We start from the raw sequence: 26,419 nt of genomic DNA on the forward strand, positions 1-26,419 counted from the left end.
CACGGGGCGGTGGTGCGAGCTGTGGTGGGTGTTGCTGGGTGATTTTGGGGCACGTAAAGCTGGCGACTTCCTGAGAGGCGAGTGCCGACTTCCTGAGCGCGGCGGGAGCGGGCGTGGGCCGAGGTAGGATCGGGGGGCAACGCCGTGAGGGGTGGGTGGGCCAAGTGGGCTGATGCACAAGTGCCAGCTTGGTAATTTGCACCTAAAATGTGTGGTTTACGTGAAGACACGCTGGCGGTGCGACGGCCGAAGGGTTGGTTTAGGATCCCCAGAGTGGGGAGGATGGGGGTGGGAGGGCAGAGCTGGGGGAATGGTGGGTGGGCAGAGGTGGGAAACCAAGTCAATGGGGGCAGGGTGAGGGCAGAGTCATTGCTGCACTCCCAGGAGTGTGACCACGGCCACCATGGGGCCTGGCAGAGTGAAACACCACCTTCTCCACCCCAAAACAGAGGGAAGAGGGATGGGTTGTGGGCGGAAGTGGAAGCGGAGGCCTCGCTCTGCCTTTACTGGGATGTTGGTAGGGCCAGCCTGGGGCATCTAAAGAATCCTGAGATATTGGGGTTTAAGACACTGACAATCAGTACCGAGGGGACTGTGCTCCCAGCACCCTCACACACCCCACTCCCTGTGCAGGATGAGGCCCTGGCATTTGCATCTTCTGGCATTTCCCCTTCCGTCACAGATGAACCCACACAGCCCCAGGGGACCCCTCCCAGCCACCCCACTATCCCCATCCCAGCTGCTCCCAATCCCATCCAGGACCCCGGCGGGATGGGGACCTGCGAATCCCAGGAAAGAGCCGCGGGAAGGGGCGGCCTCGAGGCTGCACAGAACAAACCCCCACCATAAATCGTGGGTGGGAACAGCTGGAGCGGGTGGGGGGCTGCGGGGGCTGCTCCCTGGGGATGAGGGCTGGCTGCAGCCGGTCCCTGCGGCTGCCTCTGCCAGGGATGCAGACAGCCTGGCCTTCCCCGCCCTCCTCCTCCTCCTCCTCCTCCCCGGGGCGGAGGAAGGCAGCGCCCGCAGCTGGCACTGCAGGCGGTGGCCCGGGCGAAGCGGCTGCTGCGGGGAGTCTGATTTCCAGCCCTGTTTATTAATATCCCCCCCCGCCCCATGCTAAACCCATGTGCAGTGCAGAGCCGGAGGCGCTGGGCTCCAGGGGAGGAAGGTAAGAGCCCACCCGGGCTGGACGGGGAAGGGGCTGGTTCCCCCCACTAGAGGGTCCCGTGGGTGCGGGATCCGGGGTGAGGTTGGGGGCGTGGGGGCAGGCGAGGGGGCTGCCAAAGCCTTGGGTGCAGGGCTGGGGGTGGGGGGATCTGAGGTTCAGCATTCCTAGACCCTCGGGTGGTCCCTCTGGGGTACCCCGGCGTTCTGGGGTGCCCTGGGGTGAGGGGTGGCGGGTGGCAGCGAGCCCCCACGCCCCGCTGGGAAGGCAGGGTTGTGTCCTCCCCTCCCGCCCTGCCCACTCAAAGCAGAGCCGAGAACTTTGAAAAATAAGGGCTGGCACGGAGGAGGGCAAGGAAAAACGAAGCAGAGGAGCCCTTTCCCCACCTTTCCAGGCGCTGCCCCCTCTCCAGCCGCCGGCCGCTGAGTCCGAGGCTGCGATGTGTCATCAGTGCCGAAAACTGCCTTATTAGGAGAGAAAGTATCGGTGAAAATCAGTTCTTTCCTTAAAGCCGTTGCTCCGAGCCGAGGGCTGCCTGTGAGTGCCAGCCTGTGCTCATTCCTTAGGGAATGACTAGACATGAGCTCAGCGGCGTGGCCGGGAGGTGAGAGCATCCTCCCGCCGAACCCACCGGCCCCGGCTCGCGGGAGCAGCAGGAACAGCCCCGGCTCGTCCCCGGGGGGTTGTTTTCTCCATCCTACCCCAAACAGCGCCCGGGCGAATGCGAGACCGAGGATTTGGCGGTGGCAGCCGCAGGTGCCGCGTCTGGGGACAATGCCGGGGATCGGATGACTCTGCAAAGCGGCTCCTGCTGCAGACGCTGCCGCTGGCCCGGAGCTGTGTGTGCGCGGGCTTTGCTCCACCTCAGCCACCCCGGAGCCTGCCCGGGCTTCAGCGGCACATTCCCGTGCCGTGAGGTTATGCCACATCGCTGAAATCCCGGGAAGTTTTACAGGGGGTGCTCACACCGGTCGCGCCGGTGCCGCCGGGGAGGTTGGCCGGGACACGGTGGCTGTTCCCGTTGGCACCGGGGCAGCTCTTGGGTTTGGGGGCTGGGTTTGCATCCCTCCGTGGCAGGCGGTCGCTTTGAGAGGGATTTCTTCCCTTGTTTTGGATAGTTGGGGTCCAAGTTGTCACCAGAGTTTTGGGCAGAGCCCTGCCCAGTCTGTCCAGCCTGTGGGTCACAGATGCAGCACCCCTGGCTCTGCCTGCTCCGGGGGTCTCACAGGGTGGGAGGAAAGGCTGAGACCTGTCACACTCATTGCTCTGCTTCACATCTTCTCCTCTCTCTTCCAGGGACATGATGGCACAGCCCGAGCCCCCTCCAGAGTTGCAGCTGGATGAAGCTGGAGCATCCTCAGCCCCTCAGGGAGCGGCTGCAGGAGCTGCTCCACACCTGGACCATCCACAGAGCCCGTTAGACCCATCAGGGGGTGTGGGGGTGACACCCCTGCTCAAGGGCAGCCCGGGCTCCAGCCAGGAGCTGCAGGCAACCAGCAGGGACACTTCCTTGGAGCTAAACATGCCAGGGACCCAGCTGGACGAGGATGCAGCTGGGGCTGGGATCCTGCTGGATGTGGACGTGGCAGGAGTCCCGCTGGACATGGATGCAGAAAGAGCAGGGATCCCACTGGATGTGGATGGGGCAGCAATCCCGCTGGACGTGGATGCAGGTGGGACAGGAATCCCACTGGACATGGATGCAGATGGAGTAGAGATTCCACTGGATGTGGATGCTAGTGGGACAGGGATCCCAGTGGATGAGGATGCATCAGGGATCTCACAGGACTTGAATGCAGGTGGGGCAGGGATCCCACCGGATGAGGATGCAGATGGAGCAGCGATCCCACTGGACATGGACACAGACAGGGCAGGGGTTCCATCGGACATGGATGCAGAGGGAACAGGCAGCCCTCTGGATGCAGACACCACAGAACACCAGTGCCTGACCCTGGAAGAGCTGGGGAACTACTTCCAGGAGTGCATCGAAATCGTGGAGCAGCTGGAGAAGGAGAGGGACGGCCTGATCGCGGAGCTGGCGCGGCTGCGGGAGCCGGCGCTGCAGGAGATCCGCCACGCCCACGAGGAGATCCAGGCGGCCTGCAGGCTGCTGGCCAAGGTGGAGCTGGAGAGGGACAACCTGAGGGACGAGATCCGGCAGATCAAGCAGAAGCTGTTCAGGGTGACCAAGGAGTGCGTGGCCTGCCAGTACCAGCTGGAGAGCCGGCGCCACGACCTCTCCCAGCACGCCGCCTACCAGGGCGAGCTGGAGACCCAGGCCGGGCAGCTCTCGGGGGAGCTGTCCCAGCTGAAGGAGACCTGCGAGAAGGAGAAGGAGGCCCTGAGGCAGCGCCTGGAGGCCCCTCCGTGCCGGCAGGACAACCTGTACCTGCAGGAGAGCCGCCGGCTGTCGGTGGAGTTCGAGAGCTTCGTGGCGCGGAGCCGGCGGGGGCTGGAGGAGCACTACGAGCCGCAGCTGCTGCGGCTGCTGGAGCGGCGCGAGGCCGGGGCCAGGGCGCTGCAGGAGATGCAGGGGGAGATCCAGGGCATGAAGGAGGCCCTGAGGCCCCTGCAGGGCGAGGTCAGCCGGCTGAGGCTGCAGAACCGCAGCCTGGAGGAGCAGATCGTCCTGGTCAAGCAGAAGAGGGACGAGGAGGTCGGGCAGTACCGGGTACGTGCCCCGGCGGGCACCCCACCACCCTCCTCTTGCAGAGTGGGGGTGGTTCTTTGCAACCAGTGGGTGCTGCAGGTGCTGCACGCAGGGCCAAGTGGGCTGGATGAGGAGGGGGAGGATGTGGAATATCTCCTGCTGGTTGGAATCAAAATCATCCCCCACTGGGCTGGCATGAAACAGCAGCCCCTGGGCTTAAGGCAAACCCAGGGATGTGGTGGGGAACTTCTGGGGCTTCAGCCAGCTTGGAGAATAGGTTTCTCCTGAATATATCTTCCCTTGGGTTTGGCCTGCCCCTTGGAAATGGCCCCAGCGAGCAGGGATGAGGTGGAGGGCTTGGCGGGTTCTTTCCCAAAGCTGAGAGGTGCTGCTGAGCACAGGCACCCCACATTTCCCACCCAGGGCTGGGCCAAGGCTCTTGGAGAAGCCAATTTTAAATAAGTGTGGCTTTTCTTAAAAACCCAGTCCTGCTGAGTCAAATTCTGCCCTTCTCACTGCCAGGAAGGGTCCCATCTCCCATGCCCACAGCCCACGGCCTGAGCTGCCTCCTGGGAGGGTTATTTCTGGCTGGGCCAGGCCTTTCCCCCCCCAGCACTTTGGCCTGAGGGACAAGGCAATTCAATATCTGCAAGAGCACATTTGGCAAAGAAGCTCCACAATTAATCTCCCCCCTTTTCAACACTCTCTGTTCTCGGCTCGCAGGCGCTGCCTCCTCCCAGCCTGGCTCCCAGCAGTTTCTGGAACTGATGTTCCCCTTCCATTGCAGCTCCTCCCTGCTGGAATAGGGACCAGGCCACCAGCACCTGTGACAAGGCTTGCCTTGGATCTCAGGGACCTCTGTCCCTTGGGGGACAGGACTTTGAAGCATCCCTGCTGTGCCTCCACGTTTTCCTTTTCCCAAATTCCTCATTTATCTCCTTCTGACTCATGGGTTTTTACAGTTCTGGCAGCTTCTCAAAACACACACTGAGCAGTTTGAGGGGACAAACCCAAGCAGCTGGGAGAAGCCTAAGGACAAAGCACATCCCAAATTCCCACCTTTCTAACCAAACAAAGCTTTTTTCGCAGAGGCTTCTTTTAAAAGGGGGTGGTTGAGCAGTGTCAGCCTGGCTGTGTACCTTCCTCCTCCAGCTAATCCGTTCTTGTCTTCTCCCCCCGCCCCAGGAGCAGGTTGAGGAGCTGGAAGACAGGCTGAAGGAGCTGAAGAACGGGGTGCAGCTGCAGCAGCGCAAGAACCAGGAGCTGGAGGAGCTGAGGACGAGCCTCCACAGGGAGCTCTCCATCTACAAGTGCGTTGGTGCCTCATCCCTGCGGTGCAGACGGGTTGGGAAGAGGAGGAGGAGGGTGGTGGGGAAGAGTCTGAGGTCACACAGCTGTGTGACACCACGGGTTTTTGCTGCTGGCTCCTGGGGACACGGCTGGTGTGGGGCCAAGGTGGGGGCAGCTCAGCAGGAACTCCAGCCCCTTTGCCAAGCAGCAAACGGGGATTTGCTGGAAATTCCCGCACACAGGGGCGAGGAGTGGCTTCCCAAGAAGCAGGTGTGGCAACTTAAGTGGTGGTTTCCTCAGGGATATGTGGAAAAGAGCTGAGGTTTAGGTTTGGGAAGGTGCTGTGGATGCTCTCCAATGGGAGAGAACTGCCTTCTGCTCACAACCCTGTTGCTGGCATTTTCCAAAGCTCCAGAAAACATCCTGGAGTTTGTGGACTGTTATTCTCACCAAGACTGGAGCTGTTCTGTTACTCCAGCCCCAGCTGGACACACAGTTAACCATTTTCCGTGGCCTCACTGCTCCTTTAGTCAGGACACCTTTAATGAGGAGTCCATTTGCTCCAGGCAGCTCTGAGCTCACACCAGAAATGTCATCCCCTCTGTCAAATCCCGTTTTCCCAAGGGCTCTGGAAAGGCTGGGCCAGGCCCACCCGCCCCCAAGACCACGCACTATTTGTGTAAAAATTCCATAGCTGAAATTTCCTTTCTCCCCTTACAGGAGCTGCTTGGAAATCTACGGACACCTTTGCAAATCGGAGGAAAAGGCAGACCAGGACTGTTAAGAGCCGTGGAATTTTCCTCCTTGTAGCAAAAACAATGGACAGAGGATCTTCAAGGGATGTCTCCTCGTGCTGCTTATCCTGCCTGAAGCGCAGCTGCTGCCTGGAGTCGGGAATGCCACACAGTCCTTTCCCTGGGCGTGTTTCTCCAGGTGCTGCTGCTGCTCATGTAGCAAAAACTGCTTTTCCACAGAGGAGCAGAACAAACAATCCTTGCACTGAACAACGGACATGGATGAGGAATAAGAGATTTATGTTTTGCTGTGTTTGGGGAAAACGTTATCGTCCCATAAATGGATTGTTTCAAACCCGCACAGGAAGTTCTGGGGGAGAAGGGGGGTTTTGACTTTTAAAAAAGTTTACATGCAAGAGAAGCTTTATCCTTTGAACAGGATTTTCTTTTGTATTTCAAGGGTCTCTGCTGTACTGGGATGTGCCCCACAGGAACGAGGTGGTGGGTAAGAGGTTTCCACTTTATATCGAGTCTCACACTGAAAAATAAAGGTCAGAGTTTAAGGAGCCTTTTCATTCCCAAAGCTGCGCCTCCAAATCCCAAGTTGTGTGTGTGCAAACCTGGGTGTTTGTATCAGACTATTCATGCTGCAGATTAACAAAAACAAGCTCTGAAGGCAGAGCCAGAATTCAGAATTCAGACAGGCTTGAGGGGGGGGGGGAAGGAACAGCTCAGTGCCCTTGTGGCTGTTTGGGGATTTCGAGTGCTCATTGACTCGTTCCACAAAGAAAAGAAAACAGAAAAAAAAAGAAAATCCATCCCAGCACTCAGGCTCGTGGGACACACTCCCCCCCTTCCTCTCCCTGAACAGGTCCAACCTCACCCTGACAAGGCAGAAAAGGCAGGAAGAAAAGGGCACAGAACTCCCCCCAAACTTTTACGTAGAAAAAACTTTATTCCAACTGAAGGACTCGACACGCAATTAGTCATGAGGAGATGGAGAGTAACAGGCTGCTGGTGGCACGGGACACCCGAGTGGAAGACGCGCAGGAACCGGCGGTCAAGGACTAACTCTTAAAAAAAAAGCAGTTCATCCACATTTCATCTGCTCCACATTTCATCTGCTCCACACCAGCTGCCAACGCTGCTCAGGGCACCAGGCAGGGCCGCTCCGCTGGCACAAACGAACACCTTTCACAACTTGGGGGTCCCAAGTCTTAAAAAAAAAACCATTTCACAGAAAGGAAAGAAACATCATGTGAAAAAACACAGCTCTAGAAACACACAATAGAGCCAGAAAAAAAAACAGAACATGTTGGAGGGGGTGGCGGTGTGAGGGATGCTCTCTGCAGGAATAGCTAAAGAATCCGAACCGCTGTGGCCCAGCAGGTGGGAGAAAAGGGACAGGAAGGAAGGAATGAACAGCCCAGAATTGCCAGGAGAAACCAAAAAAAAAAAAAAAAAGAGAAAAATCCAGAGAAGTTTCAGTTCAAGTCAGAACTTGCATGTCTGTTTTGCATCTGCAAAGGCAGAAAAACCCACAAGGTACAGATAACTACAGGAATTCCAAGGCTGTGGAGTGGCACTGAGGAGGCCAGGACCTTCCACACCGTTTCTGAGCTGCCAGTGGATTAACACTTGTATCATCCCTATTGGCTCAAGCCCACTAGGCAGCTCTGCCAGCTCCACTTTTGTTTAAATTAGGAAAAAACCCGCGGCTGGAGCAAGGAAAGAAACCAAACCCAAGCTTGCTGTGCGATGAAAGGCAGCTAAAATGGGCCAGCCAGCCCGACACGAGAGGTTGCTGCAGGAATTCTGAGCAAGGAGCCACGGCACAGACCTGGCTGAGGGGGCTGAGCCCTTTTTTTGGGGGGTGGGTACTCGCTGTCTGGGTGAAGAAGCCTGGGATGGCACCTACAGGAGGATGGATGGCTGAACACAAAGCCTACGTGTGTCTCAAAACCAGTGTTAAGTCAATATGAGGGTCGAGAGGGAAGAGAAGGAGAAAAAAAAAACAGACTAGAAAGAGGAAAAAAAGTTGTCATCTAGGATCCTTGGCCTTCTGGATCCACACTTCCTTCGGGATCTTCGTCGTTATAGATGTTCTCAGCCTGCAAGACAGGGATGGAGGGACTGAGGGAGCGTTTCCCACCGCTCTGGACAGGATTCCACACCCTCCAAAGGCTCTGGCAGCTTTTCATCTGCAGATATGTTATCACCCACCCCCTGGATCCCAAGATCATTTACCACCAAAGCAGCAATACAAGTGTCCTTATCCATAAGAGCCATGTCTTCAAAACATTTCCCCTAAAGTTTCCCCTAAATTATTTTAGTTTAGGAATATGCCTTGTTAAAGCAGAGGCCACACACTGGTGTGTGTGTATTTAGTAAATCCTCTACTTAGCTGTACCTTCCAAAAGAACTCCATGGAAAGCTGCCAAGAACAAAAATCTACAGGTAAATTAAAAAAAAAAAAACACAAGAACAAACAGGATTATGGTGTTGTGAAAGGTCAAGATTGTTTTCCAAAACCTTCAACAGCTGGGAATGCAGCTAACTGTTCCTGTTCTCCATCCTCAGGAGGGCATTTGTATCATCTACAAAGATTTTGTTCCTCAGGACATTAATTAACAGAAACCTCAACTGGTTCTCACACACTGTTTTCATTCAAGCACAGAAGGGAAAAATTTCCTTCTTGCACCAGCATTTCCTTTTATATTTTTTTTTTTAAATACAAACCAGCTTCTGAGTATTTGGAAACCATTGTTCTGACCAAAGCTTAGGGGGGTTTCCACTGCCTCTTTGAGATTTCAGCAGTGCTACAAAATGAGTAACTCCTGAGAGCTGCAAATGAAAGCAGGAATGCTGAAATCCAGGCATTTCAACCTGCCACTTTCCTCCACTCTCCCAAGCAACTCACCATTTGCCAGACTTGCATGATATTATCTTCTGATACAGAACAAATGACCCAGGGCTCGTTGGGATTCCAGGAGAAATCAGAAATCTTTGCAGTGTGACCACCATGAATAAACTAGGGTGGGGGAAACAAAAAGGGGAGTGGTTACAAATCTACCCTGTCCTAAAGGGAGTGACCAGTCAAAGCAATTCATGAGATTGAAAAGACTCACCAACAGCTCTGGGGGCCCGTCCTCAGCATCTTCAGGGGATTGCTCTTCTCCAATTTTACTGTAAAAAAAAAAAAAAAAAAAAAAAAAAAGAAGGGGAAAAAAAAGAAGAAATGGGGGTTGGTTTGATTTTTTAAGGTGTAAGGCAATTAATCAAGAATATTTTGTGGGGACAATGGGAGTAATTTGGGATTTACCTCAAGTCCCAGACATTTAGCCTGCGGTCCGTGCCGCTGGAGGCCAGGATGGTTTCATTGTGGGGAGACCACTGAACCTGCAGACAAGGAGGAATTCAAAAGGAAGTTTCAGGAAGCTGTAACATGACATGGACAACAAACACCACTTCATTTCGTGTCTCTGTGAGAACCCAAACTAACCCAGAATAAAAAATACCCCCAACTAACAACCCTGACCGCAGGAGGCACTTTGTGAACGTTCACACACCCAAAAAAGGCCTTTCAGCACCAAAAAGGTGCCACCTGGAACCTGCCCTCTAACAGAGCCCACGGTGTTCCCAAGTGCCAACAGCTCCTTATCTCAGTAAGGATTGCACAAGCCTAACCCAGGGATTCCTTCAGCAGGAGGTGCAGTTCTCACATGAAAACAAATCACTGTAATTGAGCTTAGGCTGCCCAAAAGCTCACATTTAGCACTCCTGCTGGAGATAAAGCTCTCCAAAAAAAAACAAAAAAAAAAAATCACCACCTAATAGGATCACAGGATTAGAAAAGAACACAGAATTCTGCACACTGGATTCAGGATTCTGTGTGTTATTTTACTTAGACATAACTACAGTCTGAACTGATAATCCTCCCACTGCAAAAAAAAAAAAATCTCTGCATATTTGCCCCTCTGATTAAGGCAAGGGCTGGAGATGGAAATATTGTATCTGCTGAGCACGTGCCAGCCACGATGTGAACATTCTATATTTACCCCAGTAAAATTAGCAGTTGTTTGTTGTCAGAGGATGTTCTGGTGATCCCGTTAAAGGGGGAGCAGTTAAACCTTCCTCCAGGAGCAGGCTGAGGAGATGGAAACACTGCAGCCATTTCACTGGGGCCTCCTGCTTCAATCTGCTGCCATGAATAATTTAATGGACCCTGCACTGCTACCGTTTCATCCTTCTGCTGTGGTTAAAGCTCCCAGAGCTTTAACCCTGTTCCCACTCTGGCTTCCTGGACACACTGGAGCTCTGCAGCCCCACAACAACCACCCAGAAAATGATAAGCAGATGAGAGAAGAGGATTGAGTTCTAAAGCAAAAGTATCCTTACTAGAGTGGAAAAGACTGTTTTTCCAAGTCTGTGTGCATGAAAGACATTTTGTTATACCTGAAATATTTCATCTTTATGTGATTCAAAGGAGTGCAGCTTCAGTTTTAGGTTCCTCAAGTCCCACAGAGCAACAGTCTGCGAAAAAAAAATACAAAACCACATTTTGTTGAAGTAACCAACATGTACAGCCACACTCACACATCAGGAACAGGACAGGGACGTGCCAAGGTCAGGGTGGGTGTACCTTATCAGCTGATCCCGTGGCCAGGATGAACTCACTGTAAGGATTGAAGGAAAGGCAGTTGACTTCAGCTGTGTGAGCATCCACGGAGTGGCTGGGTTTGGAGGTGTTGTTTGACCGAGTGTCCCAGCTGGGAATGAAAAAACATGGAGTTGAAACAAAGGTTTCCATCCCATTCCACCAAGGGATTAAGCAGCTGGGCTGGGAAGAGGTTCCCCCACTCACATCATGAGCTTCTGGTCGTCAGCAACGGATCCAAACAGGGACTCGTGGAGCAGGTGCCAGGATACATCTTCCACCACTGCTGTGTGGCCCGTGAAGATGGTCTTTGCATCCACCACTTTGCCTTCCTTTGGAACAGCACTGATGTCCCACAAGCAGATGGTCTTGGAAACGACAGAAAATTCAAATAATTACCTCCTCAGACAGGTGATCTCTTCACCTGCCCCCCCAAAACCCAGAAGATTTGCGGCCTTCCCAGGGCTCAGGAAGGGCAGGTTGGAGCTCAGCTCTGGTTCAAGTACTCACATGATCATCAGAAGCACTGAGCAAGTGCCCACTGAGGTTGGGGTTCCAGGACAGCCCATAACCCTCCTTCTGGTGCCCACGAAGACGCAGGTCGGGGTTACACTCCCCAGAAGGATCTGTAAGGAGGCAGTGCAAGAACTCCAGTGCCTGCTGGCACTTCCAGCACATCCTGGAACACCTGCTTTAAGCTTTACTGAACTTTGCTGTGCCACTTTCAGCAGCCCAGGAGCCACCTCTCTGTGCTTTGGCCTGAGGTACTCGGTCCAGCTGGATGGAGGAAGGGCAGCTCATCTGTTACTGCTCCAAAAACTCCTCCTGAACTGCTGGGGTGACGTTTTTCTTTCCCTCATCATTTGTAACTCACTTTTAAATTAACAAAGGCACTTCTGATCCTCCCCACAAGTGGCAAAACTATTTGCTCTATACAATCTTGATGGGTTCATAGGTTACTATCTGTACAGGATATCAAGGGGACAGCTCAGCTACACAACCAAATAAATCCCAGCTTCCAAAAAAACCCACCTTCTACCCCACCCAAACACCACCACACGCAGTGAGGTGACAAAACAACCAGCAGAAGCACAAGGTTTATCTTTCCATGGCTACCTTTGGAAGCTTCAGACAAAATAACCTCACACTAAACACCCACTTGGCCCTAAAACCCCGAATGACAGGCAAGCCAAGGGACTTTTTAAGCTCTTTGTCACCACACCAAGTTTTCCTTCGGGAAGGGCTGGCTGGTTATGTGAGGACAAAGCAGCACCCACCTGGTTTGGAAGGGTGTTTGGTGTAATCAAAGACCAGGACATCGCTGGAAGGGGTCTTGGTGGCGATGATGCAGGGGTTCTGGGGCATGTAACGGGCTCTGTTCACTTCTCCCTCGTGGTTTATCTTGATTTCAATTTCAATTTTCCCACTAACCGATCCAAAGCCTCCGAACTCTGGAAGTAAAAGAGTTTAGGAGTTGTGAATAATTAGGTTTCAGATCAAGACACGAGGATTCAGGCTCAGTTACTGCTGTGCTGCCAAGCTCTGGCTGCAGAACAGACAAGTTTTGGTAAAATCAAATTTCAGTTGGGTCTGAAATACAACTTGCCAAAGCTCCCTTATCTTTATGCCTAAAGTCACAGTAATTTAGTATTTCACAAAATTGCACAGCACAACTCTGGCCAAAAGGAGGGGTTTTTGGTTTGTTTTTAAATTGGAGAGTGCATTTTTGAGAAATACTAAAATAGAACAGAAACTGAGCATTTATAAGACAACACTGGGCTCGTGAATAACTCTTAAGAGGCCCCAAAGATCAAAATACTCATTGCACAATCCAGACTTCCTGTAAAAAGAAGGGCAAACATTGGATCATTAAGGACTTTCACCAGGTGGAAAGGCTGATTCAGTCAAGTAAACAGGAGAAATGTCTCACTTGTGGCAGTGCTGACAGCCACAAACTTACAGGAAACATCCAATTCCAGCCCGATACACTGAATAAAACACCACATAAATAAACTAATATAACAAAACAGGGGCTGGTACAGCTACCAGGCAGCAGAAGTCAGAGAAATGGAGAATATTTGAAATGCTACACCCCACTGAAATAAGAATATTCTTTTACATGAATGATTTCTCACTGGAAGAGTTCATGTAGTGCAAAAGTGACAGTAAAAATACCACTGCATGGAACTCAGTGTCAGTTCCTGATGAGAAATAGGGAGGGGTGAGTTTTCCCACAGACAAAAACACTTTTGCAATGACCCTCCACCTTCTGTTTTCATCATCAGACTGTTAATACATCCCATACATTCAAAACCCCAAAGAGTTTATCCATGAAGGGGCACATCTTGTCCATCAATCTCCCCACTAAGGGGGTAATCGTTCAGCTGAGAAGTAAAAGTTAACCTTGCTGCCCTGGCCTTCGAGAGAAGGCAAACTCTCTGTTGGGGAGGGCAGGAAAATGTGGTTGAAATGCAGCCCTTACCCCCTTTCTCGCTGTCGTAGTGGGAGGCATCGAACTGGGCGTCGTCGTTGGGCAGCTGCACGCTCGCTATGACCAGGTGGTTCTGCTCATCTGAGGTGTGGGTGCCCAGGACTAACCTGTGGATGCTGAAATCTTTGCCTTCAGGTCTGCAAGGGAAGGGGAACAAAGCAGGGCTCACACAACAGTATTTTTTTATTTTTTTTTTTTTTTATTGCAGCTTCTGACAGAATAAGGATCTTCAGATTTACGGTTGTTTTCCTGGCCCAATAAAAAAAAGCTGCTTCCTGTGGAGGAAATCACTTGTTACAGATCAAGATGTCCTGCAGGAAAGATGGAGAGGGACAAGGGGGAATGGCTTCACGCTGAAAGGAGCAGGTTTAGATGGGATATTGGGAAGAAATCCTTCTCAATAACAGAAAATATTTTCCCATATTAAAAATGTCTGCGCTGATTATCTCTGGTGTTGAGAGCCCTCAACTTGCTGCTGGCAGGGCAGGGGTTACTAAGACAGAAAGGAATCACACACTGCCTGACTTTAACAAAAGGTGATCCTGGATTTACTATTTATTCTGCTTTAAATAGAAAACAAAAGGATCAGTGTACCTTGTGACATCAGGAAGCCACTGAGCAGTCAGGCTGGGCCACTCCAGGGCGTGGGTCATCACCAGGTCATACAAGAAGGGGGTGTTCTTTTTCCATATTTTATACTCCTCGTTGATCACACGTTCCTCCACCGCATCATCAAAGGCTGCTGAAGTGGGTTTTTGAAAAAAATTCATATAATTAATTAGCCTTTGTGAATGTATTTACAGACACACACCACCATGAGCAGGCAAGGGACGAGAGCCAACTACATCACGCCCTGGTTTGCTGTTGGATGCCCTGCTGGTTATTAGATAATTAAAAAAACCCTGTTGTGCATTCTAACCCTTTTATCCTGGATATATGGCTCGAAATTAATATTAACTGTGTCAAATTACATCCCTGGAAGTGTCCAAGGCCAGGTTGGACGGGCTTGGAGCAACCTGGGCTAGTGGAAGGTGTCCCTGCCCAGGGCAGGGAGTGGCACTGGATGGGTTTAAGTTCCCTTCCAACCCAAGCCATTCTGTGGTGATTCAAGGATGATGATGCTGTCAGAAGCAGCACAATAAAATCCTAAATCTTAGCGCACAGGGCACCAGGGAGGCAAAACCCAGACGTGTAACGATGTTTAAAGGCAGGGCACCCACCAACTGCTTTTAAACAGACCAGTCTGGGCGCAGCCTTGGAACTGGTAGTTCCCAAAAATCCAGTTTTCCAAGGCTCTTTCTGCCGCCTGGCTGCTCTCGCACCCTTTTCTCATCCCATCTGCCACCAACCTCCACTGCAGGAGAAAAGGTGGGCGGGCAGACCCGGGGGAGTCACCCGCGGAACCGCAGCAGTCCCGACGAAACGGGGCTGTCCCACGGAACGGGAGCAGCCTCACGGTACCGGGGGCTCTCCCCACGGAACGGGGGCGGCCCCGCGCGGGCGCGGCAGCGGCCGGCGACACCTCTTTTGTCCGCTCCCCTCGTACGGCACGGCCCTTCCCGGCTCGCCCCACTCCACCGGGGGGCCCTCACAGCCCCGCTCCTGGGGGAGCACGGAGGGTCCCGCTGGACCCCCCCGGCCGGTGCCGACGCCGCGGGGAGTTGGCGGCGGCCATGATGGGATGGGGGGGGGGGGAGGCTCGAGCGCCCCCTGGCGGCGCCGCCCCCGCTCCCCTCACGCCGCTAGGAGGAACGGCGAAGGGGGGGGGGGGGAGGGGAGGGGGAACACCCGGCGCCTCCCGGCGGAGGCCGCGCCGCCCACACGGGAGCCTTTACCTTCCTTGTCCGCCATGGCGGGGCGCGGGGCTGAGGCGCGGGGCGGGCGAGGCGGCGGCTGCGCTGGGCGCTCTGAGCCCTCACGGCGGCGGCTCCGTCCCTATTGTTTCCTGCCCCCGCTGCGCGCGGCTCCCCCGGGCGCCGCGCGCGCCCCTTCGCGCGCCAACGCCGCCCAATCAGCGGCGGCCGCCGCCGCCCCGCGGCCAATCGGCGACGGGGGCGGGGGCGGGGCAGCGAGCGCGCGCCGCGGTCACGTGGGAGGGGCTCCCTGCCCTCAGCGGGAGCCGCCATTTTCCCACCCCCGTGCGCGCTCTTAAAGGGGCCGCGTCCCCCGCGCTGAGGGGGCCGGTGGGGTTGGGGTCTGCTCCCGGTTCGCGATCCCCGTTCACGAGTGGGAAGAACCGTGACAGCGGTTACCTCCGGGCACCGCAGAGCGTGTGGGAGCGGGATTGGACCCGATCGGTGCGTGTGTGGGCCGAGGTGCGGCCTACCCTCCCTTCCAACAGGGCTGCCCCTGACTCCTTTGGGTATTCTCGGCTCGTTATCAGTTACCTATAATAATTAATTATCTATAGGCATTCATATCCTGTCCCCACCACACAATGCGGTGCGGCGGTGAGCTTTACAGGCATAATATTTGCTGCTTCTGATCGGCTGCTGAGGGTAACGTGGGATCTCACCATCCACAGCCAACAGGTTTAAAATCGCATAGCAAATATCAAATAGCGAATAAATATCTGGGTTTATTCCCCCAGAGGAGCCCTGGCTCCTCAGTTTCAGGCTTCTCTTTCCCACACACTTAAAAATCAAAGTTGGAAATGCCGCATCTTGCTTCTAAACCTTGGAACGAGAACCAGCTCCTGTTGAAAAGCAGCCTGGATGTTAAGGGGATATTTATAAATCTATTATTTGCAAAGTCCACGATTTCCATAAGGAATGTAATCCCTTGGCTGAACACACTGGTGGGGCTGTGGGACTGAGCTCCCACCTTGTCCCACCCTCCCAGCTGGGGCAGAAACAACTGAAATGAGCTTGTGGTGTGTTTAGGACTCGTCTGGAACAGCTGAGCCTGTGGCTGAGTGTTCCCAAAGCGCTCTCGGGGCAGAGAGGCTGAACCGAGGGGAATTCTTCCCTCTTCTCCACAGCGTCAGCAGGTTGAGTCACTCCAGGACGTGTTTCCCACCCCCAGGAAGTGAGGGAGAGTTGGATCCCACGGCCATGGCAGCGGATGAGAGGGATTACAACCTGACAGAGGAGCAGAAGGCTGTCAAGGCCAAATACCCCCCACTCTGTAAGAAATACGAATGTGAGTATTTATACGGATAAAATTTTTCTGCTCGTTCTATATGTTTTATGATATATTTTATGCATTTTATGTTTCATAAGTTTATTACACATTTTATATATTTTATATATCATATGTTTATATATTTTACCTATTAAACACATTTTATATATTTTTAAAATGGTTCTATATTTTTAAAATAATAACTTCCTGATCCAGCATGTGTGTGGCACTGCAATCATGAGGGCACAGGAAATAGCAGGAGATATATATATCGAGAGAGAGAGCTCTCCAATTTTCTTTATCACATCCAAATGCTTTTCTTGCTTGGAGTGCTAAGAAGAGTCATGGTAAAAATAAATTACATGCTCTACTCAAAGATCATTATCTCTCCTTTCCCCACCCCTGGAATGTCTTCTGAGAGGATGTCAGGTGAGTAGGTGGCAGCCCAAGGGCCAACTTCAGGCAGGAGACCATTCCCTGTGTGTTTTCCATGTCTGTCTTGAGGGGCTGTGCCTGTTCCTCTGTTAGAATTTACATTTTTAGGAGGCACTCAGGTCTTTATTTGACAGCAGGGATACTGTGACATATTTCTCTCATTCCTCTGAGTAAATATAAATATTGTTCATGTAAAACTCGTTAACAAGTTAATCAGGCTTTTTTAGTAAAGTTTTCTTTCTGTTTTATGCTGCAAACTTTAAATTCTTCTCTTTGCCTGATGGGCGTTTTTTGGGTGTGGACAGGTGTATTTCCTCACTGAGCTGGAAATATTTGCAAGTCTCACCCTCTGCATGAATAATTTTCAGACTTGCACACTTCAGCATGAACTCTTTAGTCCTGGTTAAAGTTTCCTTTTTATTGCCATTAACTCTTAGAAGCCTTGTTGGGTCACAAAAGCCAAACCCTGCACACAGAGGGCACTCACACAATCAATTAAAATCACATTTTCTAGCGCACTGCAGAGCAGATTTATCGTGTCTGAGGATGAGTGCAAAAAGTTCTTGTTAGAAAATCAGATATCGCTGTTATGTGCTTTATAATCCCTATTTTTTTAAGGAATTTTGGTGGCATCATGGCTTCTCTTTTTGCTTCCCCTCAGATCTGGATCACACAGCAGATGTGCAGTAAGTGTGGGCAGCTGGGACACCTCCCTGTGATAAACTCACTGTTTCTTACACTCTCTAAGTCTGGAGTAACTCTCAAGGACTGGTTGCAGATGTAACACACCCTGTGGGGCTCTGAAATGTCACTCAGTGGGTGTTCTGGTGGTAAATTTTGCTTCTGCTTTTGGGAGAACACAGAATCATGTTTGGTTTCTTTTCTGATATTCCTGCGGTGCTTCTCACCAAGCCTCTGCGTCACTTGGAAATGTCCTTTGAAGTCTCCTTTTCACCCCTTTTAAACCAAATTTCTTCTGCCCAGTTCGCTTTTGCAGACATCAGTGAGCCCCATCAAGGTGGAATTTCCTTGGTGGCTCTAAAACATTCATTTTCCATATTCTCAGAAGCTCTTCTCACAAACCCCTCTCTTTCTGGAAATGAAGTTGGGGGTGTATTTTTTTTTTTTTTTTTGTTCACTCAGCTCCTCTGCATCAATTCTCCCGCTCTCACTGCCCTGCTTGCTCACCTGCATGTTGCTCTGGGGTTAATTCTCTTTGTCACAGCGCAGTGAGTTGTCCCCTGTTCCTTGCAGGCTCCATGCCTGGGGAGACACCTTGGAGGAGGCTTTTGAGCAGTGTGTCATGGCCATGTTTGGCTACATGACCGACACGGAGACCGTGGAACCCGTGGATACCGTTGAGGTGGAGGCAGAAGGTGAGCCTTGTGTCCCAGTTTAAATGAGACAAAGGTCTTTTGCTGAGGATGGATTAGGAGAAAAAGACCCAAACTTCCTTTTCTAGCAATTATAAATTCGAAATTAAGAGGCTCCGATTGAAGGAAAACAAATTATGGAAAAGGGAAAAAAAAATAACAGCCCTTTATTAAAAGGTATGTGTGTATTAACAGGAACACGAAAAAAAAACCAAGTAAAACAACCAAGCAATACCCCTATACCCACCAATAATCCCCTTCAAGAACAAAACCGATAAAACCGGCAAAAAGAAGATCAAATAGTTCAATTTTTAGCGCCCTTTGGTGCAGTTCCAGCCACGGTCAGCAGGGGCGCCGTCGGGTCACTGGAGATGCAAAACTTGTAATGTCTTATACCGTTCACCAGGGGGCGCTGTTGGGTTATCAAAAAGTGCAGAACTTGTAATGTTCTATAGCAGTCACCAGGGGGCGCTGTTGGATCACTGGAGGAGTGGAACTTGCAATGTCCAGCCCCCGTCACCGGGCGGCGCTGTGGGATCCCTGGTCTCCGCCGGGTGGCGATGGAGGAGGGGGGGAAGGGGGAGGGAAACCAGAAAGTTCTCCCAATGGAAGAAAAACTCACGACTCAGTTGGTGAAGATCTCGCGGTGAAAACCAAGCCTGCAACCAGCAAACAGCTGCGCAGAGAGACAGCAGCAAAAAACTCCTCTCCCACAGGAAAAGACAAAGAAGCAACCAGGCAGTCTCTCCTGCTCGCTGCAGCCTCCCCTCCGGCTCCAGAGCTGAGCTCCAACCCCCAAACCCCACCTCTTTCCATACACACACCCTGGCCTTTTTCCCAATTCCTCCCCCTTCGTTGCTAGGAGATTAATGTCTGGTCATTTAGGGCTCAGGCCAACTCCTTGTTTATCTGATGGCCCATTAACAACATACACGCAGGAGGGGGAAGGGGAAAGGAAAGACAAAATTTCTTGCTAAAATCAGAACTATGACAGCCTGTCTCGACTTTTCATGGGGGAGAGTTATGAAACCTGAGGGGGAAATGGTACCAAAAGTCTGAATCTAATTAAACATCGCTAATCTGAGTCTTCCAATAGACTGAGCATCTGATGTCCTGTTAAAAAATATTTGGATGTTCCTGCTGAGAAAATAACTGACTTCTCTGCTTCAACCACACAGGACACGACATGTTGTCTCTCCTCTTCCACCTCCTGGATGAGTGGCTGTATAAATTCAGTGCTAATGAGTTCTTTGTACCCAGGGTAAGTGTCCTGGTTTGATCCTTTTCCATCTGCAGGACAAGGCTGTTCCCTGGCAATACCAGCTCTGAAAGAAATGGTGTTTTTTGGGGGGGAAAAGAGGAACATGACAAATACAAGTCCAGGCTGTGGTGGAAGGTGTGACTGAAATATTTCTCCCCTCCCTTTTCCTGCAGGAGGTGAAAGTGCTTCACATCGACCGAATGCAGTTCAAAATAAGATCCATTGGGTGAGCCTAAACCATCATCTACAAGGTGGATGGTGGGCCTTTTTTTTTTTTTTTTTAATTTTATTTGTTTCCTTTGAGGCTTTAAGTGAAAATCTCACTGTTCTTTACTCATCAGTGAAACTAATTACAACATTTGGTAAACGCTGCCAAAGTTCCAACCTCCTTTCTTTTTGCTTTCAAAGGTGGGGAGAAGAGTTCTCTTTAGGCAAACACCCACAGGTATGCAATGATTCCTCTTCCATCGTTTCCCTTTAGGAGGGGGAGAGGTGTCTTTTAAATCAGACCTCGGAGTCCTCCAGAGATCCAAGTACAAACGTGGCTGGGGGGAATTTTATATGAATGTGCTCCTGAAACTGTCGACCTGAGCCTGACTTTTCCTCAGCGCTGGCAAAACTCAGCAGTTGGCTTTGGTTTTGTGATGCTGCTAACACAGAAAACCAACTTGTGTTCAGAATGGGGACGTGGGTTTGGGTTTTACACTGTTGCCACAGCCTTTTGCTTCGTCAATTTTGGCTTCTCCCTTCTCTTTTTTTTCCCCCCCTAAAGAACTGCCAGAAGCAAACCCTGAGGGAAGTGGTAAGAACTGCGTGTTAGGAACTGTGACAAAGGCCATCATTTAGAAAATCCCTGGGTTTGTGTCTCTGTTCCAGGGCACAGAGGTCAAAGCCATCACTTACTCGGCGATGCAGATCTGTGAAGATGAGAAGCCAGAAGTCTTTGTCATCATCGATATTTAAAGCAAGGAAAGGGTGGTCGAGTGGATGTTTGTCACGGGCTGGCAGAAGTCCCCTAAAACTGTAATCCCTGTGGAAGTAACTAAGGAATTGGGCAGTTAAAATCATAAACTGAAGGGAGTAATTGCAGGGAATGTCAGCCAGTGTTTCCAGGTGAGGATGGTGAGACGGAGAATTAAAAGAACTGCGTGGGGGATATTGAGAAGAAGAGATTTGTAGGAGTTGGAAATCTCCCAGGAATGCTGGTAGTCATCTTTGAAGGCTGGTTCATATGTATGAAATACAGAAATTAGTGAAGGTCCTAACTAAAATGCTCCCCTTTTGCAGGGTGGCAGGAGGGAATGTTCATCTACGTGATGTCCTTTGCAGATTTCACTCTCCTAATTCTGAGCTGACACCCCTCCTCCATTTTACACGAATCCAAAATAGCTGCAGTGGCTCAGATTTAATGTGGAAAAAAATTCCAGCTGTTTAAAAGACACGCACAAAAAAAAATAAATTAAACCAGTTAAAAAAACCAAACCACCACACCTTTAAAAATACTTAAACCCAAAACCCGTGCCAGTAGGTGGTGCTGTAAATAGATTTCCCCTTGAAATCCTAAGGCACGTGACCATGTACCTGGAATCCTCACATCACCTGACATCCCCCCAAAAAGCTGGCAGCTTTGCCAGGGGATGCACCAGGTTGGAAGGGGGTGCTCCAGGCTCTCTGCAGCTTCACTCCCATCTGTTTCCTGTGGAAAAGGATTCTCCTTGAAAAAGCAGATGGTTTGCATCACCCTTTAAAAAGGACAGTGAAGGCAGTTCTTTAATGTCAAAGAATTATGGACTTTCCATATTGTAAAGACTGAGGGATAAAAAAAACCCTCTTATTTTTGTAGCGTGCCAAAATAAAACTTGGACTGAGAGAATCCATGGATCTGTGTGTGATCTGTGACCAGTGAATCCAGACACTTGTACTTTGCTCCCTGCTGGGGTGAGTGGACTCTTTTCTGAGGGCATCAGTGGGGCTGTGGGGAGTGGGGTGAGGGGCAGCCCTTCCTTTTGTGCAGCTCTCTAAAAAGCGAGGAAAAAAATTAACATAAGTTGAATTTTAACTTTGGAGACAAATGCTGAGATGCCCCAGAGGCAGACCCCAGCTGAGGAGACCCCAGAATTACAAAGGTTGCTCCATAATTTTAATTTATAAATTCACATGAGCAGGAAAACCTTTCTTGAAGTAGCTCCATGATCTAAGAAATTAAAGAGACCTGGCATCTTTATTCCTAGGATAAGACAGAACAGCAGTTTAGGGAAATCTTGCACCAGTCCTGGAAAAACAAAAAGGAAAAAACCTGACAAGTGTACTTCCAGTGATTGCACTTTTATTTCCTTGGAACCACCTTGGTATATCTTGCTATAAAATTCACAGTACAAAAGAGGCAAAGTCAAACTACCCAAGTGCACTACAAATGCTCTGCTCACTACTCTACTCTGGCTGTGGGAATTCTGTAATCATGCTTTTCTCAACTCTAAGAAGCAGTTAAGTTCACTCAAAAAAAATTAAAAAAATTAAAAAAACCCCCAAAGTTCTGGTCAATAGGTCCTTCAGCAGGAAGAATTCCGCTTGTTTCCTTTGCTCCTCTCTTAGGAAGTTTTCGATGTGTTATGTACAAGTTCATTACAATGCCAAAAAGCGAAAAAGAAGCTGTTTTGATGTTTCTTAGCTGCTCACTTCAGTCAGACCTTCTCAGAGCAAGTTTGCAACCTCTGCTTTTTAAAAAGTCTCTGTCGTACAGAACCTTTGCAGGACTGTGAGCTGGTTCAACTTCCATTGTGAGCAGCAGCTCTGAGCGAGTCTCTGATGAAACATAAGCCAATTCTCCTAAATAGTTTCCAGATAATAAGTGAGGAAATGAACTTTGATGATCCTTGTGGGTCCCTTCCAGCTCAGGAGATCTTATGATTCTCAGTGCTTTCTGGACGACATTTAGAAGCAGTTACACTGTTCCATGTCTGCAAGCACAAAACAACTCGTTTTAGTCCAAATTTCGCTCCTCAAAAATTAGAATTTTAGCAATACTTCAATTCAAGTAGCGAGCCAGCATTTAGTCGGTAGGACACGAGTAATTTAACCTCGAATACAACAAGTAACAAGTGCACAAATATCTACCTAAGATTTGGTTTCACCTTTTCCTCTACCTCATCTGGAACGTCATCGTTAGTGTGTCGGACAACTAAATTATAGGGCTCCTCCTCCGCCGGCTCCTCGTCTGATTTCTGCCCCTCCTCCAGAGCCCACTTGGGGCGTTTGCTCCCCGCGGAGGACACGGGGGAATGTTCTGCATCCAAATCCTCGGGGGTGCCGTCGAGACTGGCCTCTGCCAGGCACTTGTGGCACAGCCTGTAGCGCCGCGTGCCCTGCTGCACCACGCAGCCCGTCAGCTCCGTCACCTGGCGCTTGCATTTCCTGCAGATCAGCTTGCCCGCCTGGTGGATCTGGAGGGAGGGGGGGGGGATCCGAAAAAAAAAAGGACATTTGTTATTATTATTATTATTATTTTTTAAAACCCTGAGATTTTTAAATACGGCCCATCAAGATAAATAACGACGGAGGAAGCGTTTGGGGCGCTAAGTGCTGGAAACGCCCGCACGGCTCGGACCAGCAGAGCCCCCCCCACGGTGCATTTCCCGGGATGTTATCCCAGCGGGCAGGGCCGTACCGTTTGGAAGTGGTTGCGCAGGTGCTCCAGGCGGGTGAACCTCTTCCCGCAGGCCTCGCAGGGGTACGGCCGCTCCCCGGTGTGGCACCGCAGGTGCCGCTTCAGGTCCGCGCGGCGCTTCACGGTGTGGGTGCAGAACGGGCACTTGAACCGCATGCGGGGCAGGTCACCTGCCGAGGGGACAATGGGGGGGCTGTCAGCTCGGAGAGGGGCAGTTCCTGCCACCTCTGCTCCGTCAGCGAGGAGGAAGAACCCCCAAAATGTTTTATATAAATGTAAGGTGTGTTGTCGGGGTCGTGTTGGAACACGGTGCTAACAGTGCCAAGTTTGTGGGTTCAATCCCCCACCCCACACAGGCCATCTTGTGGGTCCCTTCCCACCCAGAATATCCTGTGACATTATATTATATAGAGCAATATGTAAATTATATAATAGAATATATATTATAGAATAGAATATATATATAATATACATATAATATATAGAATATATAATATATGAAATACAATCTACAAATACGTAAAATACGGGCTTTGGAGGTATAAACACACACATAAAATGAATTTCATCTATAAAATGCATTTCACCTATAAAATGTGTTTCATCTATAGAATATATTTTGTCTATAACATTTATTTCATCTATAAAGCATTTTGTCTATAAAACATATTTTGTCTATAAAATATATGAAATATATAAAATACATTAAATATATGGAATATATTTAATATGTAAAATATATCTTTCCCCCCCCAAAGCCCGTACTTCTCACTGAACATGTTAAATGGCCATTTTAAAGTGTTTTTTTTCCTTACTGGGGGTATTTTTTAGACATACAGATGATCATAAATATGTAGCTATTATATATATTTATACTATCTGAACCATGAGCTCTTCCATCAGCTAACGGTTCATAGCTTTGACTTTTATAATCTCTGTTTAATATATGAGGATGCCTCAAGTCTTCAGAATATGCCACTACATTATGCATAATATGTTGATTTCCAAAAGAATGCACATGAGAATAGACCTGTCAGCTTGATTCCACCAGGTGCTGACAAGTCCATCAGGAGCTCGGATGCTTTATTTGTTTGTGGCCAAACAGCCACAAAGTTTGGGCTGGTTGGGACCCCAAGGGAAATGCAACATCCCAGCAATGCCCTGTGAAGGAATTGGGTTGGATTGAGGTTGGATTAGTGCCAGGTTTGGGGATCCACAAAGGGAAATTCAGTCCTTCGTGTCCCCAGGTCGATCACAGCTCTTGAGGCTTCATTAAATTCCACTTGGGCCCGAATAATCAGGCATGTTTTGTTTTACCTTTACCAGAACACCAGGGTAATGCTCTCCCATCCCACTTCCCGTGCCCCACTCTGGCTGCAAACTCATTCCTGAGTAGATAAATCCACGTCCAAGTCTAGGCACTACTTTTGCTTTCCATGCACCCACACAAATTCCCTCCAAAACATCACCCGAATTCTCCCAGATAAAGCCAAACTTTTCCAAACCAGCTCCTCTCTTTTTTACCTTCGTTCCAACTACTCATTACGCCTAAAATCGTGGGCATCGAGGTGTACAGTTCTTCTGCCTTTAGCTCCATGAACTCGGGAGTTCTGGAAAGTTCTTGCTCCAGCTGATTAACGGACCACCTCTTGGGTGCCGCCTCCGAGCCGCGATGGCACCCGAACTCATCCCGATCCACGTCGTTCTCCGCATCAAACTCGGCCTCCTCCCCGACCCTGGACAGGGGGCTGCAGTCCGAGGCACCCGCCCGCTCCGCTTTGCACTGTCCCAAATCCCGGCCCTGGCACAGGCCCAGGTGCTTGCGGCGCTTCCTGCCCGAGCCCTGCTTTCTGCCCCTTTTGGACAGCTGGGTCTCCGCCCGCTGCAGGATCCCCTGCGAGGACAGAAGGCTGCTGTAGCCGCTCCAGGAGTTCTCGTTGGCGCTGGGCTTTTCGTCCGGGACGGAGTAGGAACGCCGGGGGTTGCTCTTCGCTTTCCTCCTGGAGCGGTACAGGGTGGGACGGGCAGGCTCGGCGCTCGCGCTTTTGGCCGAGAGGCTGAGGTAATGATCCTTCTCCTTCTCATTGATATCCAGGGAGGACTTGATGAAGGTCTTGCAGACATTGAGAATATCTGTCATCTGCAGGTAGCTGGCAGCTGACATCACCTCGATCACGTTCTGACCGGTTAAAGACAATATCCCCGAATACACAAAGTCCAGGATAACCATGAACGTCTCTGGAGAGAAGACCTCAAACGTGGCTATTGTTGGCTGACTCGTCTCCTTCGAGCTCTGTGAAAGGAGCATCTTGAAGTAGCCGCTGCTGGCAAACAGCACATTGCGATGGGCTTTGAAGACCTTCCCCTCCACCAGGATGTTGCAGTCGCAGAACAAGTCCTGCTTCCGCTGCTCGTTCAGCTGCTCCAGGAGGTGAGACTGGTGGGAAGAAATCTCCATCCCAGGCAGGGAGTCAGAGGAGGGTTTGCTGTAAAGGAAAAGAAAAAACGTCACCGTGACAATCTGCATCAACACTGCTGAACCCTAATCTAAAGAGACGAGTTCCAATTCAAAAAGCGTTATCACATTCCCGAGGCATCTCCCAAGCCCCTCCGGCTGCTACAGTAAACACGAGAGAAGAAACTTATCAACTCCAGAAGAAGCGGAAAGACGCGCCGGCGGGGATCCCTTAGCATCCCAAAAGAACGCGGATCGCATCCACCGAGACGTTAATGGTTCTCAGAGCGAGAGGCAGCGCTCGGCCCTCCCGCCGCGGGCAGAGGCGCGGCTGACGCGGGTGCGCGGCGGGCGCAGCCCCTGCCCAGCGCACCGGGGGCCGCTCTCGGAGCCGGTCCCTGTGTTCCCCGCGATGCTCGGCGGCGCCGGAGCCGCCCGCCCGATCGCTCCCATCCCCATCCCCATCCCCATCCCCATCCCCATCCCCATCCCCATCCCCATCCCCATCCCCATCCCCATCCCCGGCACGGACCGCCCCGGGCCGGGCGAGCCGCCCGCAGCCTCCCTCGGCGGGCTGCCCTTCCCTCGGTGCCCCCGCCACGCCGCCGCGCGATGCCCGGTGCTCCCGCTCCCTCCGCCCGCACCCCCCCGGTCCCGCACCCCCCCGGTCCCGCACCCGCCGCCCGCTCTCTCCGCCCGCCCCGCGCAGCCCCTTTGTTGCCGCGCCCGGGGCTGCAAATGGCGCCCGGCGGGCACCGAGCGGCTCCGGGCGGAGCTGCCGCCGCTCCCCGCCCCGCAGCCCCGCTCCTTCCCGGGGCTGCGGGGCCGCTGGGCGGGCGGTGCTGCGGGCGCTGCCGCCGAGCCGGGCCGGGCGGGCGGTGCGTGCGGGGTCCCCGGCCCCGCCTCGGGGCTCGCCGTGCCTGCAGGCGCCGCGCCGCTCCCCGCAGCCCCCGCGCCCCGCCAGCCCCAGCCGGGGAGAGAAACAAAAGGTATTTGCTGACGTGGGCGTTGGACACGGACGCCCGAGGGCTGGGGACACAGTTAAAGGGGCAACGCACCCGATTGCGGCCGCAGCCCCGGCCCCGGCGCCCCGCGCACACGCGGGATGCCCGCGAGGGGAG

At 51.6% G+C, this 26,419-nt stretch overlaps 4 protein-coding genes across 12 annotated transcripts in view; 2 read left to right on the forward strand and 2 right to left on the reverse strand.

The window, feature by feature from the left end:
* Positions 1–1,012: 1,012 nt before the first annotated feature.
* SYNC (syncoilin, intermediate filament protein) lies at positions 1,013–6,275 on the forward strand. Of its 2 annotated transcripts, none has more exons than XM_027905501.1 (4): positions 1,013–1,168; positions 2,462–3,836; positions 5,001–5,125; positions 5,826–6,275. In XM_027905501.1, exons 1-4 carry the CDS (start codon positions 1,125–1,127, stop codon positions 5,887–5,889), a joined length of 1,608 nt encoding a protein of 535 aa, XP_027761302.1. In that variant the 5' UTR covers positions 1,013–1,124; the 3' UTR covers positions 5,890–6,275. The 2 variants fall into 2 exon arrangements, with proteins under 2 accessions (XP_027761302.1, XP_027761303.1); XM_027905502.1 differs by lacking the exon at positions 1,013–1,168 and adding an exon at positions 1,797–1,921.
* Positions 6,276–6,774: 499 nt separating this feature from the next.
* RBBP4 (RB binding protein 4, chromatin remodeling factor) lies at positions 6,775–14,956 on the reverse strand. Of its 4 annotated transcripts, none has more exons than XM_027905508.1 (12): positions 14,823–14,956; positions 13,582–13,729; positions 12,979–13,124; positions 11,774–11,947; positions 11,007–11,122; positions 10,704–10,864; positions 10,482–10,608; positions 10,295–10,372; positions 9,162–9,238; positions 8,968–9,025; positions 8,760–8,870; positions 6,775–7,950 (listed from the first exon to the last, which is right to left on the reverse strand). In XM_027905508.1, exons 1-12 carry the CDS (start codon positions 14,836–14,838, stop codon positions 7,885–7,887), a joined length of 1,278 nt encoding a protein of 425 aa, XP_027761309.1. In that variant the 5' UTR covers positions 14,839–14,956; the 3' UTR covers positions 6,775–7,884. The 4 variants fall into 4 exon arrangements, with proteins under 4 accessions (XP_027761309.1, XP_027761311.1, XP_027761312.1 ...); XM_027905510.1 differs by having other exon boundaries at positions 13,582–13,726; positions 14,823–14,945; XM_027905511.1 differs by lacking the exon at positions 14,823–14,956 and adding an exon at positions 14,208–14,316.
* A 125-nt stretch (positions 14,957–15,081) lies between these two features.
* ZBTB8OS (zinc finger and BTB domain containing 8 opposite strand) lies at positions 15,082–20,879 on the forward strand. Its single transcript, XM_027905513.1, has 8 exons — positions 15,082–15,284; positions 15,968–16,128; positions 17,207–17,231; positions 17,800–17,921; positions 19,097–19,179; positions 19,353–19,405; positions 19,588–19,624; positions 20,056–20,879. The coding sequence occupies exons 2-8, from the start codon at positions 16,041–16,043 to the stop codon at positions 20,140–20,142; spliced, it is 495 nt and encodes a 164-aa protein (XP_027761314.1). The 5' UTR covers positions 15,082–15,284; positions 15,968–16,040; the 3' UTR covers positions 20,143–20,879.
* A 609-nt stretch (positions 20,880–21,488) lies between these two features.
* Positions 21,489–26,419, reverse strand: part of LOC114068995 (zinc finger and BTB domain-containing protein 8A-like) — a 5,483-nt gene continuing 552 nt past the window's right edge. The window contains exons 1-5 of one of the 5 annotated variants that reach the window (XM_027905507.1): positions 25,831–25,868; positions 24,368–25,329; positions 22,844–23,013; positions 22,311–22,619; positions 21,489–22,136 (exon numbers count right to left, since the gene is read on the reverse strand). In XM_027905507.1, coding sequence (XP_027761308.1) covers positions 22,071–22,136; positions 22,311–22,619; positions 22,844–23,013; positions 24,368–25,301 — 1,479 coding nt within the window. In that variant the 5' untranslated portion in view covers positions 25,302–25,329; positions 25,831–25,868 and the 3' untranslated portion in view covers positions 21,489–22,070. Of the gene's footprint in view, positions 22,137–22,293; positions 22,620–22,843; positions 23,014–24,367; positions 25,633–25,830; positions 25,869–26,419 lie in introns of those variants that run through there. The other 4 variants (XM_027905506.1, XM_027905504.1, XM_027905503.1 and 1 more) reach the window with 4 other exon arrangements.

The sequence above is a fragment of the Empidonax traillii genome, unplaced genomic scaffold, assembly GCF_003031625.1.
Source record: "Empidonax traillii isolate 1590-97213 ecotype Southwest subspecies unplaced genomic scaffold, ASM303162v1 scaffold1160:size199357, whole genome shotgun sequence".
Lineage (NCBI taxonomy): Eukaryota > Metazoa > Chordata > Aves > Passeriformes > Tyrannidae > Empidonax > Empidonax traillii.